This window comes from Carettochelys insculpta, chromosome 26 (genome assembly GCF_033958435.1).
Source record: "Carettochelys insculpta isolate YL-2023 chromosome 26, ASM3395843v1, whole genome shotgun sequence".
Taxonomy (NCBI): Eukaryota; Metazoa; Chordata; order Testudines; family Carettochelyidae; genus Carettochelys; species Carettochelys insculpta.
In genome coordinates, this window is record NC_134162.1 from 13797628 (window position 1) to 13812031 (window position 14404).

The 14404-nt window shown below is 45.1% G+C and overlaps 1 protein-coding gene across 2 annotated transcripts in view; it reads left to right on the forward strand.

Moving 5' to 3' along the window:
• Window positions 1-14404, forward strand: part of CAMK1G (calcium/calmodulin dependent protein kinase IG) — a 426418-nt gene that overhangs the window by 387637 nt on the left and 24377 nt on the right. The window contains exons 3-4 of one of the 2 annotated variants that reach the window (XM_074977533.1): window positions 62-222; window positions 8899-9016. In XM_074977533.1, the coding sequence (XP_074833634.1) occupies window positions 8925-9016 (92 nt within the window). In that variant the 5' untranslated portion in view covers window positions 62-222; window positions 8899-8924. The remainder of the gene's footprint in view (window positions 1-61; window positions 223-8898; window positions 9017-14404) is intronic. The other variant, XM_074977532.1, reaches the window with a different exon arrangement.

Here is a 14404-nt window from a genome sequence, read left to right on the forward strand (position 1 = left end):
TGCAATTCCATCTCTGTTGCTGAATTTCTAACTAAGTTCTGCTTTGTTCCTTTTTTTCTAGGAAAATGATTTTTAACATTCTAAATGCATAAATGGATTTGGAAATAGTAAAACCAGATTGAGAATGATGTTGAAGAGCTCAGCAGTGAATGCAGTAGAGATAAAGGACAATTCAAAATGATGAAAAATACAATTGATCTTCTTCCTTAAAACAGAGATTAAGTACAAAAGCTGTCAGTCTTTGTGTTTCATTGAAAATTTTGTTTGAGCAAGGAGTACACATTTGGGCCACTTGTTCAAGGAATCAGTGGATCTAGGCCAATTTCAACCAGCTGAGAAGTCTGGTAGTTGGCTTTTAATTGAGGATGTCTTTGATTGGAACTTGGCCAATATTTGACGCTAGAGGGCAGCAGACACTTACACATTTGGAGGGCTTGCATAGATTGTGTGCAGGTAGGCTGGAGATACTTGTTATAAAATCCATATTTCTTGATTATCACTGTGAGGCAAACTTTTGGGCTGCAGTGCCATTTACTTTAAATTGGAATGCAAATTTCTGAGATGGACTCACGCCAGCTCATCTAAACCCAATAAGAGTCCTCTACAATTCATATTGTTCAGAGCTTTCCACTAGGAAGGAGATTTTCTTACAAACACAGCACAATTTTTAACATGAACTTTCTGTTAATGAAATACTAGCTCTGCAGAGTGAGGAAAATAATGAAATATGTATTCAGAACACGTTCTTATGGAAGAATTGGTCCTCGGTATTCTATGTGTGATAGTGTGAATGAAACAGATGCTGGAAGATGTGTGAGCTAGACTTTGACATATTAGATTGAGAGCCAGAAGATCTGGATTTTATTTGCATCTTTGCCCCCGGACCTGCTACATGAACCTGGGCAAATCACTTCATCACTCTGAGCCTCTGTTTTTCCTCACAGACTGAGTGGCAGAGCAAACGGTGGTATAAAGGGAGACAGGATAGCATTACTCACACAAGCATTCAGTATGTGTGTTGGTGCCCATGTGCAAAGCAGCTGTGACACTCATGAGGGGTCAGGAAAAGCAAAAGATGGGAGGGTGCATGATCAAGTAAGGAGAAGATTGTTAAACTTCTTTAGAGAGGAGCCTAGAACTTTGTATGTGTTTGAGTATCATGCAGCCCGGTGGAACCTACATTCTGTGTATGGCATACAGATGCTACAGGAACACAAATGATCATTGCAGGAGAAATGCAGAATGCTGAATTGAGGCCTCCCTGTTCAGCTTTGAACTAAACAATAGTCTCAGAGGGGTCGCTGCATTAGTCTGTAGCATCACAAATAACAAGCAGTCTGGGGCACCTTACAGATCTAATATATTTGTTACTCTCTAAGATGCCACAGGACTGCTTGTTAGTTGTAAACTATAAACAGGAATCCAAGGAAAATAGTGTGAGTATCCTCTATTGATTTAGTGTTGCTTTAGTCCAGCTGTTGGCCCAAACTCTGCCGTGGTTCAGACCCTGTTTGTTTTAATGAAGATGTAACAAGTTCAGTGAGTAGAGTAAAGCCAGGGTTCTGAGCGCAATCCATGAGGGGGGCCTTGCCAGGGTTTGGGACAGGATAGATTTAAAAAAAAATCGGTCAGGGATGGTGATAGGTCCTGCTGTGAGTGCAGGGGACTGGACTCAATGACCTCTCGAGGTTCCTTCAAGCTCTGTGAGATATGTCTTACATCAGCTGGGCGTCCAGCTAATGATATGTGCATTGCCCTCCCAAAATATTCTAAATGATCTTAAAACACTGAAACACCTGCTAATATTGGCTATATTTTACTTTACATGAGCTAAACACATGGTGCTGTTGAAAACTAGAGAGAACCTATTAGTTGGTTTAAAATAGCCCAGAGTCCCTGATGGTGTTTCCTCTGTTTTTTTTCCATCGAAGGATGGAATAAATTTTATGAAGTGCACCAAGGCATGCATGGATGTGCGCCACCTATAGGAACACATGCTGCCCACTGCATATGGGGGCTCTGCTAATCAGTGGAGCAGCACTGGAATCTGTCCTCAGTGGTTGCCCAGGTGCTCAGCTTACAGGAAACACTGGTCCCTGATAGTAATAATGCCTCACTCCTTGGATAGCACTTACAGGCAGGGGCCCCGTGTGCTCTGAAGGAAGGAAGTATCACTGTCTCAGTTTTACAGATAGGGAAACTGAGGTGCAGAAAATCTTGTCCAGCTTCACCCAGCAGGTCAGCAGCAGACCAAGCGACGGAACAGAGGGCCGCTGACCCCCAGTGTGCTGGGTTCTGCACAAGGTCCCCCTGCTTCTCTCGGAACATTTCCAGTATCCTGCCAAAGAAAGTCCAGGGATTTTGTTCATGCTGAGGAGTCAAGTATTTGAGAGACTATCCAATGACTTTGCATTCTACACATCAATTGTTTAGATACCAAATGCTTTTCTTGAGAAAGGATGCTGCTGCTGCTGCTGCTGCTGCTGTCAAAACCATTGAAATCCTTTCTCTAGCTGACAGGAGGGGTTGAGGCTCAGTCAAGCCATGTCAGTAAAGTGCTTTGGGACATTCAGATGACAGGTGCCAGGTATTACTGTTATTGCCAGTGGTGGGGGTAAAGAGAGAGAGAGAGGCACACTCATGGACAAGCATATCCTGATGTCAATTTACTCCCCTTTAAGTGCTGCCTGGTTACCATCCCTTGAAAGAAATCTCCTGCATTCCTCCCCTTTAATCTCGGTTTATTGCTAGCACCAAACCAGACTTTAATCCCCACAGACCTGTAGGAGCCAAGCAAGAGTCAGAGCAGGAGCTGCTTCCTCTGTGATTCTTTGGGTAAGCAAAACCTTTTCTTAATAACCATTTGCCTTTCTTGCCTGATCAGTGCATAAAAAGGCTTTAGGTTTTGGACAGTATTTTTGTTTTAAGATCTCTTTTCTTAGAACAAAGTAGTGGAGTACAGCTTTGCAGAGGCAGATAGTGTCATTTCTCATGTGTTCCACATGGGACTTATAAAACAGATGGCACAGTTTTACTTTTAAACTATTTAATCAAACGTGTACCTGGAACATGTAATTCAGTGGGGGTCAGGGGAGGGAGATGTCAAATTCATCCACTACTTTGGTTTCAGGAACATTAATTTAAGATGTTTAATGTGGGTTTGATTTAATGTAAAACAATTGGGGCTCTCTGTTGTTTGCCTCCTCATGGTGCTGTCCCCTAGCCATATCTAACACTGCTAGCATTCATTCATTCATTAATTCATTTACATGCAGCACACTTATTCTGTTGCATGGTACAAAGCCAATTCTTTTGGCTTTGTAGTCCTACCCCCACCCCACCTTTTTCATGTAGTTCTTGTTCTAAAGATAAATCCACATCTCCTCTCCACCCCTCACGTATCGTTGTCACAAGATTATGAATCAAGTGCTACGGCAGGTTTTGCTAAGGAAATTCAGAAGCAGAATGCCTGCAGATGGATCTGCTCTTGTGTTACGGAAGCTGGACCAATTTCTTAGGAAAATATTTAAGCAAAATCATAACAACACACAAAATTCTAAGCAACGATGCGTCATCCCCTGGATCTGCCTGAACAAAGCAGCAGTCCTGTTTATTTCTCTGGTCCTTGAAAGAGCAAAACGGTTATGTGTGACAACTGAAATGACTTGTCATTTACAACACAGACACTTGTCTGCCAAGAGTAGCAGAAGGGACCGATATTATACAGTCCTATGGAGCTAACTGATTCTTTGCTGCTGATGGCTAAATAAATTAAAATAATACTTTAGCGCTTTACAAGTTGTAACTACTGAATAAGCATTTCCATATTATTTTGCAAACTTAATACACTGAAAATAAAAAGGAAGCCTATTGTTCTTGAAAGGGGAACTGTTGAGATGAAAGTATAAATCTTTTCTCTGACATCTAGTCTTCTGCAGGAAAGCACTGACCTTTTCCCCTTTCTGTGTTTTCTATTTATGTGAATGGAAGATACATAGGAAACAAAAAAAATAATGCACATACTAATACAGTGTCAAGAAGATATTGACAAAAGGAATAGAAGCATATTTAAGTGGATAGATATAACACACACACGCAAAATTGTTATGAAAATATGCCAAGCCAAGCAGAAATCGGCTTGCCCAACCTTTATCATAATATTTTACTTCTTTGTGGAAAAATCAAACTAACACAAACAAGTGAGTAGAAACAAGTATTTATTTGTTCGTTGATTACTGCCCATGGTTTCTTGCCCTCTTCTGAGACTACCACCACACTACTATTGAGGCAAATTGCAAGAGGTGCATAAACAGTCTAGGGAGGGAAGGGTGGATGATAATGTAAAAAGGTGCATTGTATAAATTGCCAGTCACAGGTCATAGGCAGCCAGGGATTTTGCACAACTTGTGTGTTGTGTGCAATATCCGTGTGCGACAAGGTCCTTCGTAAGTGTCTGGCAGGGGGAGGAAGGATTTTGGAAGTCTGTGTTCTACCATGAGACAAGGAATTTGGGCACTGTGTCCATCAAGTACTTAAACTGCCCCCATATATTGACACCTCCAGTGTATTTAACTTCACAGTAATTGTCTGCTATGCCACTGCTATCCCCCTCTGTGGCAGGAAGGGGAACTAGGACAGGAAGTGACACATTCAGTCACACAAGGCAGCCTGTGACAAAGAAGAGAAAGGAACCCAGGTCTCCTGCATCCCTGTCCCAATCCAGCCTTGAATCATAAGTTCATCCTTCCTCTCCACTGGCCCAGAAAGGCGAACCATAAATGCCCCATAAAATAGAAAGGGGAGGGGAGTGGGAGCTATCGTATGAGCAGATGAATAATCAAGTAACAGACAAACGCATGCTTGCTTATTTTAAAAGAGCATCCATTTGAAAAAAAAACTATTGCAAACCGTGTACCTCTGTTCCCAAGATCCACCCTGAACTAGCAAACATCTGGGAACACAAAACTGCTGTCCTAGTGGGTGTGAGCAATAAAGGGATTACAGTGTGCACCCAGAGATTGATGTCAGCTGTTAGCAGGGAAACTGGGCAACGTTTGGGGGGTGGGGTGCACTCAGGTGGTTTTGCGTGTCATGATTCTGCAGTCACTTGTCATGTCTCAGAAGAGGGGCGTACTGAGCCCAAGTGCTCTTTTGAAGGTCAAGTGTTGGCTCGCTTTTGTTTTTTGCTTGCGGGCTGCTAATTTGTTCCTCGGTGTTGCATACATTTGGGTCCCAAATGTCCCAGGGAGGGGGCTCACTTTCCATTGCCCAGCTCACTGCCACACTCCTGTCTGGATATGTCCTCTTAGGTTTTCCACAAGCTGAATAGAAGTCAGGTGGAACCGCCGGCCAGTGGCTTCTCCAATGTTCTGTTTCATGGCTTAGTCAAACCATCACTTGAGAGCTTAGCTTCCTGCCCCAGCCCAGGTGAGATGGCAGATTGCTGCATTTCATGAGGATGCCCTCTCTGGGAGCTTTCCACATGCTGGTTGGCCAGTATGTGATTGTTCACATGGAATGGGAGCATGGGTAGTTCTGTGCAAGAGGTACCTCCAAATCCTTTGCTGATGACAGCTGCCCAATGACTGGTGAGAAAAGGAATTAGTGGCTGTTTATCCATTTCCTCATGGGCAATTGAGTGAAATCACAGAAAGCACTCGTATAGCTGGAACCAAACGGCAGCCATGCAGTACAGTGATGGGATGGGCATATCTCCCTTTGGGGAAGATTTGAGGCATACTGGCATGGTAAAGTGCAGTGTTTCCTGTCACCTGAGTGCTTAGACAGGCACCAGGAGAGATTCAGGTGCTGCCCAGCTGATAAGCAGGGCACCCACAGGCACCCAGAGCTGGCAGCATGTGTCTTTGGTAGTGGTACACTTCCACACCTGCCTCAGCGCACATAAAAAGTTACTCCACACATTGATGGAAAAATTAGAGGGAAGTTTGGGAAGGTGTTGAGAAAGCCTATGCTGCTGGTGACTATACTGCGTCTCTATGTTACTCTAAGTGCTAGAATGGGGCAGATAACCCATAAGCAATAATTTATTTTGAGTAATTTCCCTTGTCTTTTCTTTTTGCGTAAGAATTAGCCAGTGACGATGCATAGTCTCCGTCAGTCAGTTTAATTCAGGTATTGCAATTGTTTACATTTGGATGCATCATAGGAAAATCACTTTCAGACAATATTTAAAATCCATTTTTGTGAGGTGTTTTTTTTTCCAGCAGGCAAAGATGAAAGTGTTGAGAGAAGGGACTTTCGTGAAAGCTTGCTTCCAAATTAAAAAAAAAATGCAGATAATATTTTTCAAAAATTGCTCCACATTGTTAGGAACTCTTCATCAGCTCTAATTAAACAAACAACAAAATAGGGCTGCTGTACATGGGATTTGAATTGTCAATTGTCATGAGCACATCAGAATCCATAAAGTGAATAAAAATTAAGTTTGGGTTGGCCTTTAAAAGAGTTCATAGTCTGAAGCTACCATTCTTTTGCAGCCAAGCCAATTTCTCTTTCAACAAAGTTGAATTAACCTTTGAAATCTCACGCCAGGGGTCTGAAAATCTTTGTGGCCCTTTTAATTAAGGTAACAATGTAAGCTTACTGGGGATCAGAAATCTAAGCTAACGGTCATGAGACATCAGCTTCTTCATTGCTTTAGTGCTCTGTTGCTCCTGAATACTCTTCTTTTTTAGTTTTCTTTAACAAAAGATTCCATTTTCTCTCCCAAAGATTCAGCTAAGTCTTAGGCTCAATCGCATTATTCCGTAAAAGATTTTAAGTAGTGAAAAATGGAGAGTACTTTCAGCAGCCCATCTGATTCTGCCTCGGATAATTTTCAGTGCACTTTTCATGGAGAAGCCCCCTCCAGGACCCAAGGTCCATGTTGATTCCTTTGATCTCTTCTCAGCTAAGCTGAGAGCCTCACTGATCACTTTCTAATGTACTTCCAGCTCTGAACTTTTAGATGTGATCTCATTAGAAATACTCTTACTCATGTTAGACTTAATACTGCATGTCCCACCTTCCAGCCCTTTCACAAACATTTGCAATTCTCATTGCGCGTATGTAAGAAGAAGTAAGCAGTGGGATATTAAGGCAGTGCTGTGCAAAACCTCTGCCTGAAGAGCTTACTGTCTAGTAAGCAAAGTCCAGAGCTATCCCTAATGTACAGTGAATTGACTCCACCGTGCCAGGCCCTGTACTTTGGGTGATGTTGGGGGCAGAGAGGGGGTGCCATGGGCCAGTGTGACTGGCCAGCATGACAGCCCTGCAAGTGACGTATTTGTCACATCTGCTGTGGGCCTCAAACCCTGCCAGGTTGGGCAGACCAAGGTTGGGAGGTGAAACTGAAGCACAGGGACACGTGACTTGCCCAGCAAGTCAATGGCTGAACCGTGATATGATCTAGGTCAATGGTTCCCAACCTCTTCGCTAGTGTGGATCCCCAATGACCTTGCGAACTGTTCATGGACCCCCCATCAACCCAATTCTAGCTGCTACGCACATGTCATTAAATCAAAAAGGAAACCACAAAATAGATTTTCAGACATCAATTAATAACATTGTTGGAAGATATTTAATTTAAAAATAATTTATTGTAACATTGCAATTTATTGAAAACTTATTTTTATTTATTATTTTCATGGACCCCTGCAACACACTCGTGAACTCTACTGACGCCAGGTTGGGAACCACTGATCTACGTTTTCTGAGTCTCAGTCCTGTGAACTGGGGAAATGGAGACAGAGAAGAGAGAGGGAGGCTAAGGCCAAATTTTCAGGGGCCACCTAAATAAGTGACCTGAATTTCAGGTGTGCTGAGTGTCCACACCTCCCACCAAAGTCTGTGCTAGCTAGCCTAAATCTAGGTACCTAAGTCAAAAAATTATGGTTGCTCTGCTGCCTTGCTGCATATCAGTGGTGGAACTGGGATTAGAAGTTAATAGCTGCTGGGTGGTATGCTGAACCTCAGAGTACCCTGCCTTCTTGGCATGCTGCAGAAAGGCAACAGAAGTGGAAGGCACCATCACTGTCAAGTTAGAGATCTAACTTTCCCTGTGATGGAGTTGGGTCTCTATTGCAGCTCATAAAATTAGATGAGTAGAACCAAGATGAGGTGCTGCCACTCTGTTGTCCCCCCAACCCTGAAATCCTCCACCCATGGTCTGCTTGGTGCTCAATCAGCACACAGCTGCAGTCAATGGGACATCTTCAAGACATACAGGAAGTATACATACTGTAGATGCAGCCTGTATAACACAGAGAGCTGCATGGTCCTCCTGCAAAGGTAGACAGGTTGAGAAATACTGCTTCAAACCTACAATAATTGTCATCTAAACTCATGCGCCAACATCCCTAGGCCTTGCACTTTGCATGCAAATGCGCAGGAGCCACTATCATGAAGTGGTTGAACCTGACTATGGTCATATATTGTTGAAATGATGGAGCTGGAAAGAAATGGAATGGAAGTCCTCTGTATAGCTAGTTCTAAGACAGCAGCTGTTTCACCAAGGAATGTGAAAGGAAAGCAAAGGGTAGATGTTAAATTTAAATAGTGCTTGCTTGTTGTTTTATTGTGTGGAATGGGAATATACTGAGTTCCAGGACAGTTGCTCTCCTTGCTGTGTCTGCGTTGTTGGTGTGTACCAGGCTACCAGCCTCCTTCACAGTCAACCTCCATCAGAAGCAAAATTAAGACCAAAGCCAAAGTTCCATTTTTTTCAATGTGACATCACAGGTCTCTCTATAGCCACCAATGTGATGTCAAAAACTCCAAAGGAGAATCCAAGCAAATGGGTATTTTCCCGTGGTTTAAGTTTTAGCCACCACTAGCTCCTGGTCTTGGTACTGTAAATAACTGACAACTTAACCAGTGCTCTTCTCCACTTCCTGGCAGAATTCCCCGCTTCAACTCTGGAGAAAATGGGCCGCAAGGAAGTGGATGACACCCGCTCCTGGAAGAAGCAGACCAACAATATCCGAAAAACGTTTATCTTCATGGAGGCACTAGGATCGTAAGTACCTGAGTATCATGGCTAATCTTTGACCTCCCCCAAATTGGAAGCAAGGAGTCAATTAGGTGGAACTTGTAGAAGGAGTAAAGCACATTACTTAAGCAAGAAAGAGATGTACTTTAAATAAATCAAAGAATAAGACTATTTATTTAGTAATGGCAGGTTGGATAATTTATGGGAAATGACAGCTTTACCTGACACAAAGATGGGTGTGGAAATTTCCTCCAAGCATTTGACATTTATTTACACTTTTTCTACCTCCGCCTCTCAACAGCATCTCAAACATATTCTTTTTCCCTTTCCAAGGCTCCACTGTCTCTCTGTCTCCCACTCATTTCAAAACAAAAAGCTGTCAAGTAGCACTTTAAAGACTAGCAAAATAATTTATTAGGTGAGCTTTCATGGGACAGACCCACTTCTTCAGCCCATAGCCAGACCAGAACAGACTCAATATTTAAGGCACAGAGAACCAAAAACAGTAATCAAGGAAGACAAATCAGGAAAAAAATGATCAACGTGAGCAAATCAGAGAGTGGAGGGCCGGGGGGGGGGGGGCAGGAAGGTCAAGAATTAGATTAAGCCAAGTATGCAGACGAACCTCTATAGTGACTCAGAAAATTCCCATCATGGTTCAAACCACGTGTTAATGTGTCGAATTTGAATATAAAAGCCAGCTTGGCTGCTTCCCTTTGAATAGCGGTGTGAAAGTTTTTTTTTCAGTAGCATGCATACTTTTAAGTCTCTAACAGAATGCCCCATTCCATTAAAATGTTGACTAACTGGTTTGTGGATCTGGAGTGTTTTGATGTCTGTTTTGTGCCCATGAACCTTTTGTCAAAGGGAGTTGGAAGTCTGTCCAATATACAAAGCATCTGGGCATTGTTGGCACATGATGGCATATATGATGTTAGTAGAGGAGCATGAGAAAGTGCCCGTGATTCTGTGGGTAACCTGGTTAGGTCCCACGAAAGCTCACCTAATAAATTATTTTGCGAGTCTTTAAAGTGCTACTTGACTGCTTTTTGTTCTGATAGTATATATTCTGATAGTATAGTCTATATACTCTATTACCGCTCCCTCTCTATTACCGCTCATTTCAGTATCTGTCAGCTATCATCTTATGACCATAGTGCAACCATATGACCCTACGAGAGACATCAAAAGCTAAGGACAGGCCTGAGGGTCAGGCACTCCTCAATTCGAATCCTCGTTTTGACAGGGATGTCATCACTGGGGTTGAATGAGTCTCAGAATCTCTTTGACAGTTGTAGAACCCCAAAACCTTTCATGCTGTTGGTATTCATTAATGTTTGTGAGATGATTTGAACTCTTCAGCTGGAACGTGCTGGACATGTGCCCAGGAATTTGATTATATTGCTAGGGGACTATATAGTGTGCACCTGAGTGGGTGACCTAACACCTGGTGACACACACTGCTGCTTTCTTGCTGCCAGCGCTTTCTTGCCCATAAGGATTAAATCCTTTACATTTGCAAATGTATCTGTGGGTTCGGGGGTGGGAAAACAACTTCCACATGCAAAACAGAGGGGTAAGATGTCAGTCCAATGTACTCATGCAAAATTTTCTCATTCAAACATGGAGCCTTGATCAAAGCCATGTTGAAACCTTATTCCTAATCAGCAGCATGTAAACTGATGCCTTTCTTTGCACTGCAAAAGCACAGCAGATCTAAGTAAGGGTAGCTAACAGATTTCATTGCAGACTGCATTTGGGGTACACAGATTAAAGTTCCGTTTCTCTGCAGTCAATACTTGCTCTGCAGTGAGCAGTCCCATTTCCAGATAGCTGTAAGAAAAAACAGCAGGTGCCCCAGCCAGTTACTGAACGGCTGTATCTGCATGAGCCTTTCCTCTGAAAACTCCCCACTGCTCGAGCACTGGTGCAAACCCCAGTGTCAAGAAGGCACCTGTCACACACACACAAACACCACGTGGCCCATATTTCCACAGTGCAGGCTGCTCAGGATTGTGCCTCTTAAGATGCTGCACATGCACCAGTGCCACTTCAATGCTCTCTGCTCCATGGATGCCAAAGGTGAGTGGCTACACTCTGGGAAGCTGCCCCAAAGCAAGGCACCAAAGTCTCAGCGAGCTTTAGGAAATTATCTGTGCAGAATCCAGTCCGCACATTCCTGCGTGCTGCAGGGCACACGGTGACATCTTCCAGCACACTGCTATTTTGTGGGCCTGCGTTCCTTGTCTAAGGCCAATGTGCCCTAGTAGTCTGTGAACCGTAGCCAGCCCTGCCGCAGGGGTAGCGGGGGACAATTGCCCCAGGGCCCAGGACTCCAAGCTGGTACCTCAGGCCCTTTAAATTGCCACTGGAGCATTGCCCCATGTGCGCCAGCTGCCCAGAGCACACTGTGGTGGGCTATCTGCCCCCAACCCCACCCCCTCTTTCTGTGAACATGCAGCTGCCCCTCCCGCAACCTTGAGCAGAAGCTCACGCAGGCTGTCAGCTCCCCTGGCCATGGCATTTCACTTAGCATTGTCTGTGCCATTGACAAGTGTGAAGCCTGCAGTTGCAGGGGTGTTTTTGGTGCTGGACCTTTCCTCTGGATTCACAAGAGAGTGCATGCTTCACGCACACCTTTTAGTCTGTTGGAGAGCGGCTGTGATTTCTAATGCTTAAAACAGGAGAGTGGGAGGCAGGACACTTGGGTTCTGTGCCTGACCTTGAGAAGGGGTTGCTTCCCACTACTTAGAGCAGGGAATGGGACACAAAATCAACATTCCCTGTAAGCTGAGCACTTGGGTGGCCAGCCAGAAGAGATTCTGGTGCCACCCAGCTGTTCAGCAGAGCCTAAAGCCAGCAGTGTGTGTTTCTATGGGTGGTGCACACCTGCACGTGCCTGAGTGCGCATAACACAATGATTCCAGAGGTGGTTGGGAAAAATGTAGTGATCACTGGACAGAACTGCTGGGCTGTACTCCTGGCATGGCCCTGCAGTGCAGATGGAAAGAGACAGCTTAAATGGGCCTGTGGTCTCCAGAGGGCTTTACCCGTTTCCTTAGACTCTGATCAGCATTGGGGTGGTAATGCCTAGAGCATGATTCTCAACCAGGACACATGTACCTTGGGGATATTCAGAGGTCTTTTGAGGGGTTACACCAATTTGTCTATATCAGTATTTCTTGGCCTGGGGGTTGCAGCCCCCCATGGGCTCATGGGACAGGTTTTGTAGGTTTGCAGATGCAGGACAGGGATTAGAAGCAGCATGGCGTGTCACCCTGAAATGTACTGAAATTTGGGGTTGAGCTAGCCGACCTCCTGCAGTCTCCCGCTAGTGTTCCCTGTATTTTTTTCCATCCATAGGCAGAATTAATTTTGTTCTTTGCCACCAAGACGTGTGGATGTGCATTGCCCATGGTGCCCACTGTGGGTGGTTGTGGGTGCTCTGCTAATCAGCTGGGCAGCATCTGAATCTCTCCTGGGCAGACACCCAAGCGCACAGCTTACTGGGAAAACTGTGTCTAACCCTAACCTGCCAGGAGTCTTTGTAAGTACAATGGACAGCCACCAACTAGTCCATTTTAGAATTCTAGGGTACAAACGAGAGCCAGCAATCTTTCCGTAGCAGTATGTGGTGACCCTTTGGTGATTTTATGTCTGAGTTTTGTAAGCTACTGGGTTTTTTTAAGTGAGATGAAACTTCGGGTGTGCAAGACCATTGAGGTTCCTGAAAAGGGCACAGGGGCCTGGAAAGGTTGAGGACTGCTCCCCCCACCACCCCCACCCCCAACCTGCTCTATAGTACAGTAGCAAGAGGGGCTTCAGCACCTTGAGTAGCTTTCTCTCTGGGGCTCATGAGACAGGAAGTGAACAATGACAACCTTGCTGCATTTGCGTTGAAGACATTTCACTTTAATTAGCTGTTACTTGGAGTACAGCAGGACTCAGCCATAGGCGGCCCTCTGTAGAGCAGGGGATAGGGTGCTTAACTGGAATAGAGCGAGCCTAGTTAGGCACCTGCCTGCCAGCCAGGAGAAAAGAATTGCAAATGTGAGCAAGTGAGTTCCTTTCCTAGTGAAGCAGCGTGGCGTTATATAACTTGATTGGGCCAAAGGACGTAGGCTAAGGGAAGGACCTTTGTAGCACAGGGGCTTCATAAAGTACCTCTAATGTTGAGGTGCCTGGTTGAGGCCTTCTCTAGTCTTTGTGAGGTAAGGCAGCTCATTGTTTAGAGGCTTTCTTCTTGCTGTTGTTCCCCATTAATTATATGTTAGCTGGATCAAAGCAAGAGCCCCAGCCCCCCACCTCTTCTTCTAGTTCTCTGTAGTGTGGTGGTTACAGCAGTTGCTAGGGATGTTTGCTTCATGGGTTTGAATCCCTGCTTTCCTGGCCAAGGTCTTTCAGTGGCACAGGGAATAGCCTCACTCTTTCCTCTTGGCACTGCTTCCCGTTACTTAAGTATGAACTGGGCCTATATGGGCATTAGGCTCACTCTCTAGCCTGGTGGTTGTGGTGCTTGCTGAGGAGGTGGGAGATCCCTGGGTTTCCTAGTTCAAATCCTGCCTCTGCCCCTTTACAAGGGGTTTGACCAGAGAAATCCTCTCTCCCAGGTGACTGGGGAGGTGGCAGATTCCTGTTTAGGTCCCCTCTCCTTTGCAGGAGCCCTTGACTTCCTGGGAAAAGGAGGGGACTTGAACAGGGGGCTCTCACCTCTGGGGGCGGGGGTGGGGGCTGGGAGGGGGGCGGGGCGGGGGTGGGGTGGGGTGGGGTGGGGTGGGGGCTGGGAGGGGGGCGGGGCTGGGGGGACAGGGCAGTCCCTGGGAGGCAGGAGATCCCTGTGCCAGTCCCTTGGCAGAGAAGGGATTGGAACTGGGATCTCCTACCTCCAAGGTGAGCGCCTGCCATGGAGGGGCAAGAGAGTGAACTGCATTTTATTAAAAGAGTTAAGTGGCGGCAAATAATTTTGCAAAACCCCACTCTGGGCCAGGCAGAGAATAGAACTCACTACTCTGTGAATTAAAGGCACTGCCCAAACCACTGTGCTATAGCAGGCTTCATAGAACATTAGCTTGTTTGGACCCACTTGATTGTTAAGGGGAAACCAGTTTATTAGGTAAGACTAAGGCATTTACCTGATCCGCTCTGGGCTGGAAAGAAGCTTGAACCCAGGTCTTTACCCTGTCAGAACCCTATCATAGCTACTGTGCCACAGAAAGACAGACTTAGTTATTATTTTGGCCTAATCAATACTTAGTCAAAGTAGAACCTTTTCTACATGGAGGAAACAGACAGAAAACACTATTTAAATTTCTTCTAATCAAGAACAAGGAAGACTTGACCCGCCCCCCCCCCCCCCCCCAGCTATCAAAGGGAAGTAGCCTAACGACTAGACTCAGGAGAACTTCCTGGTTTTAA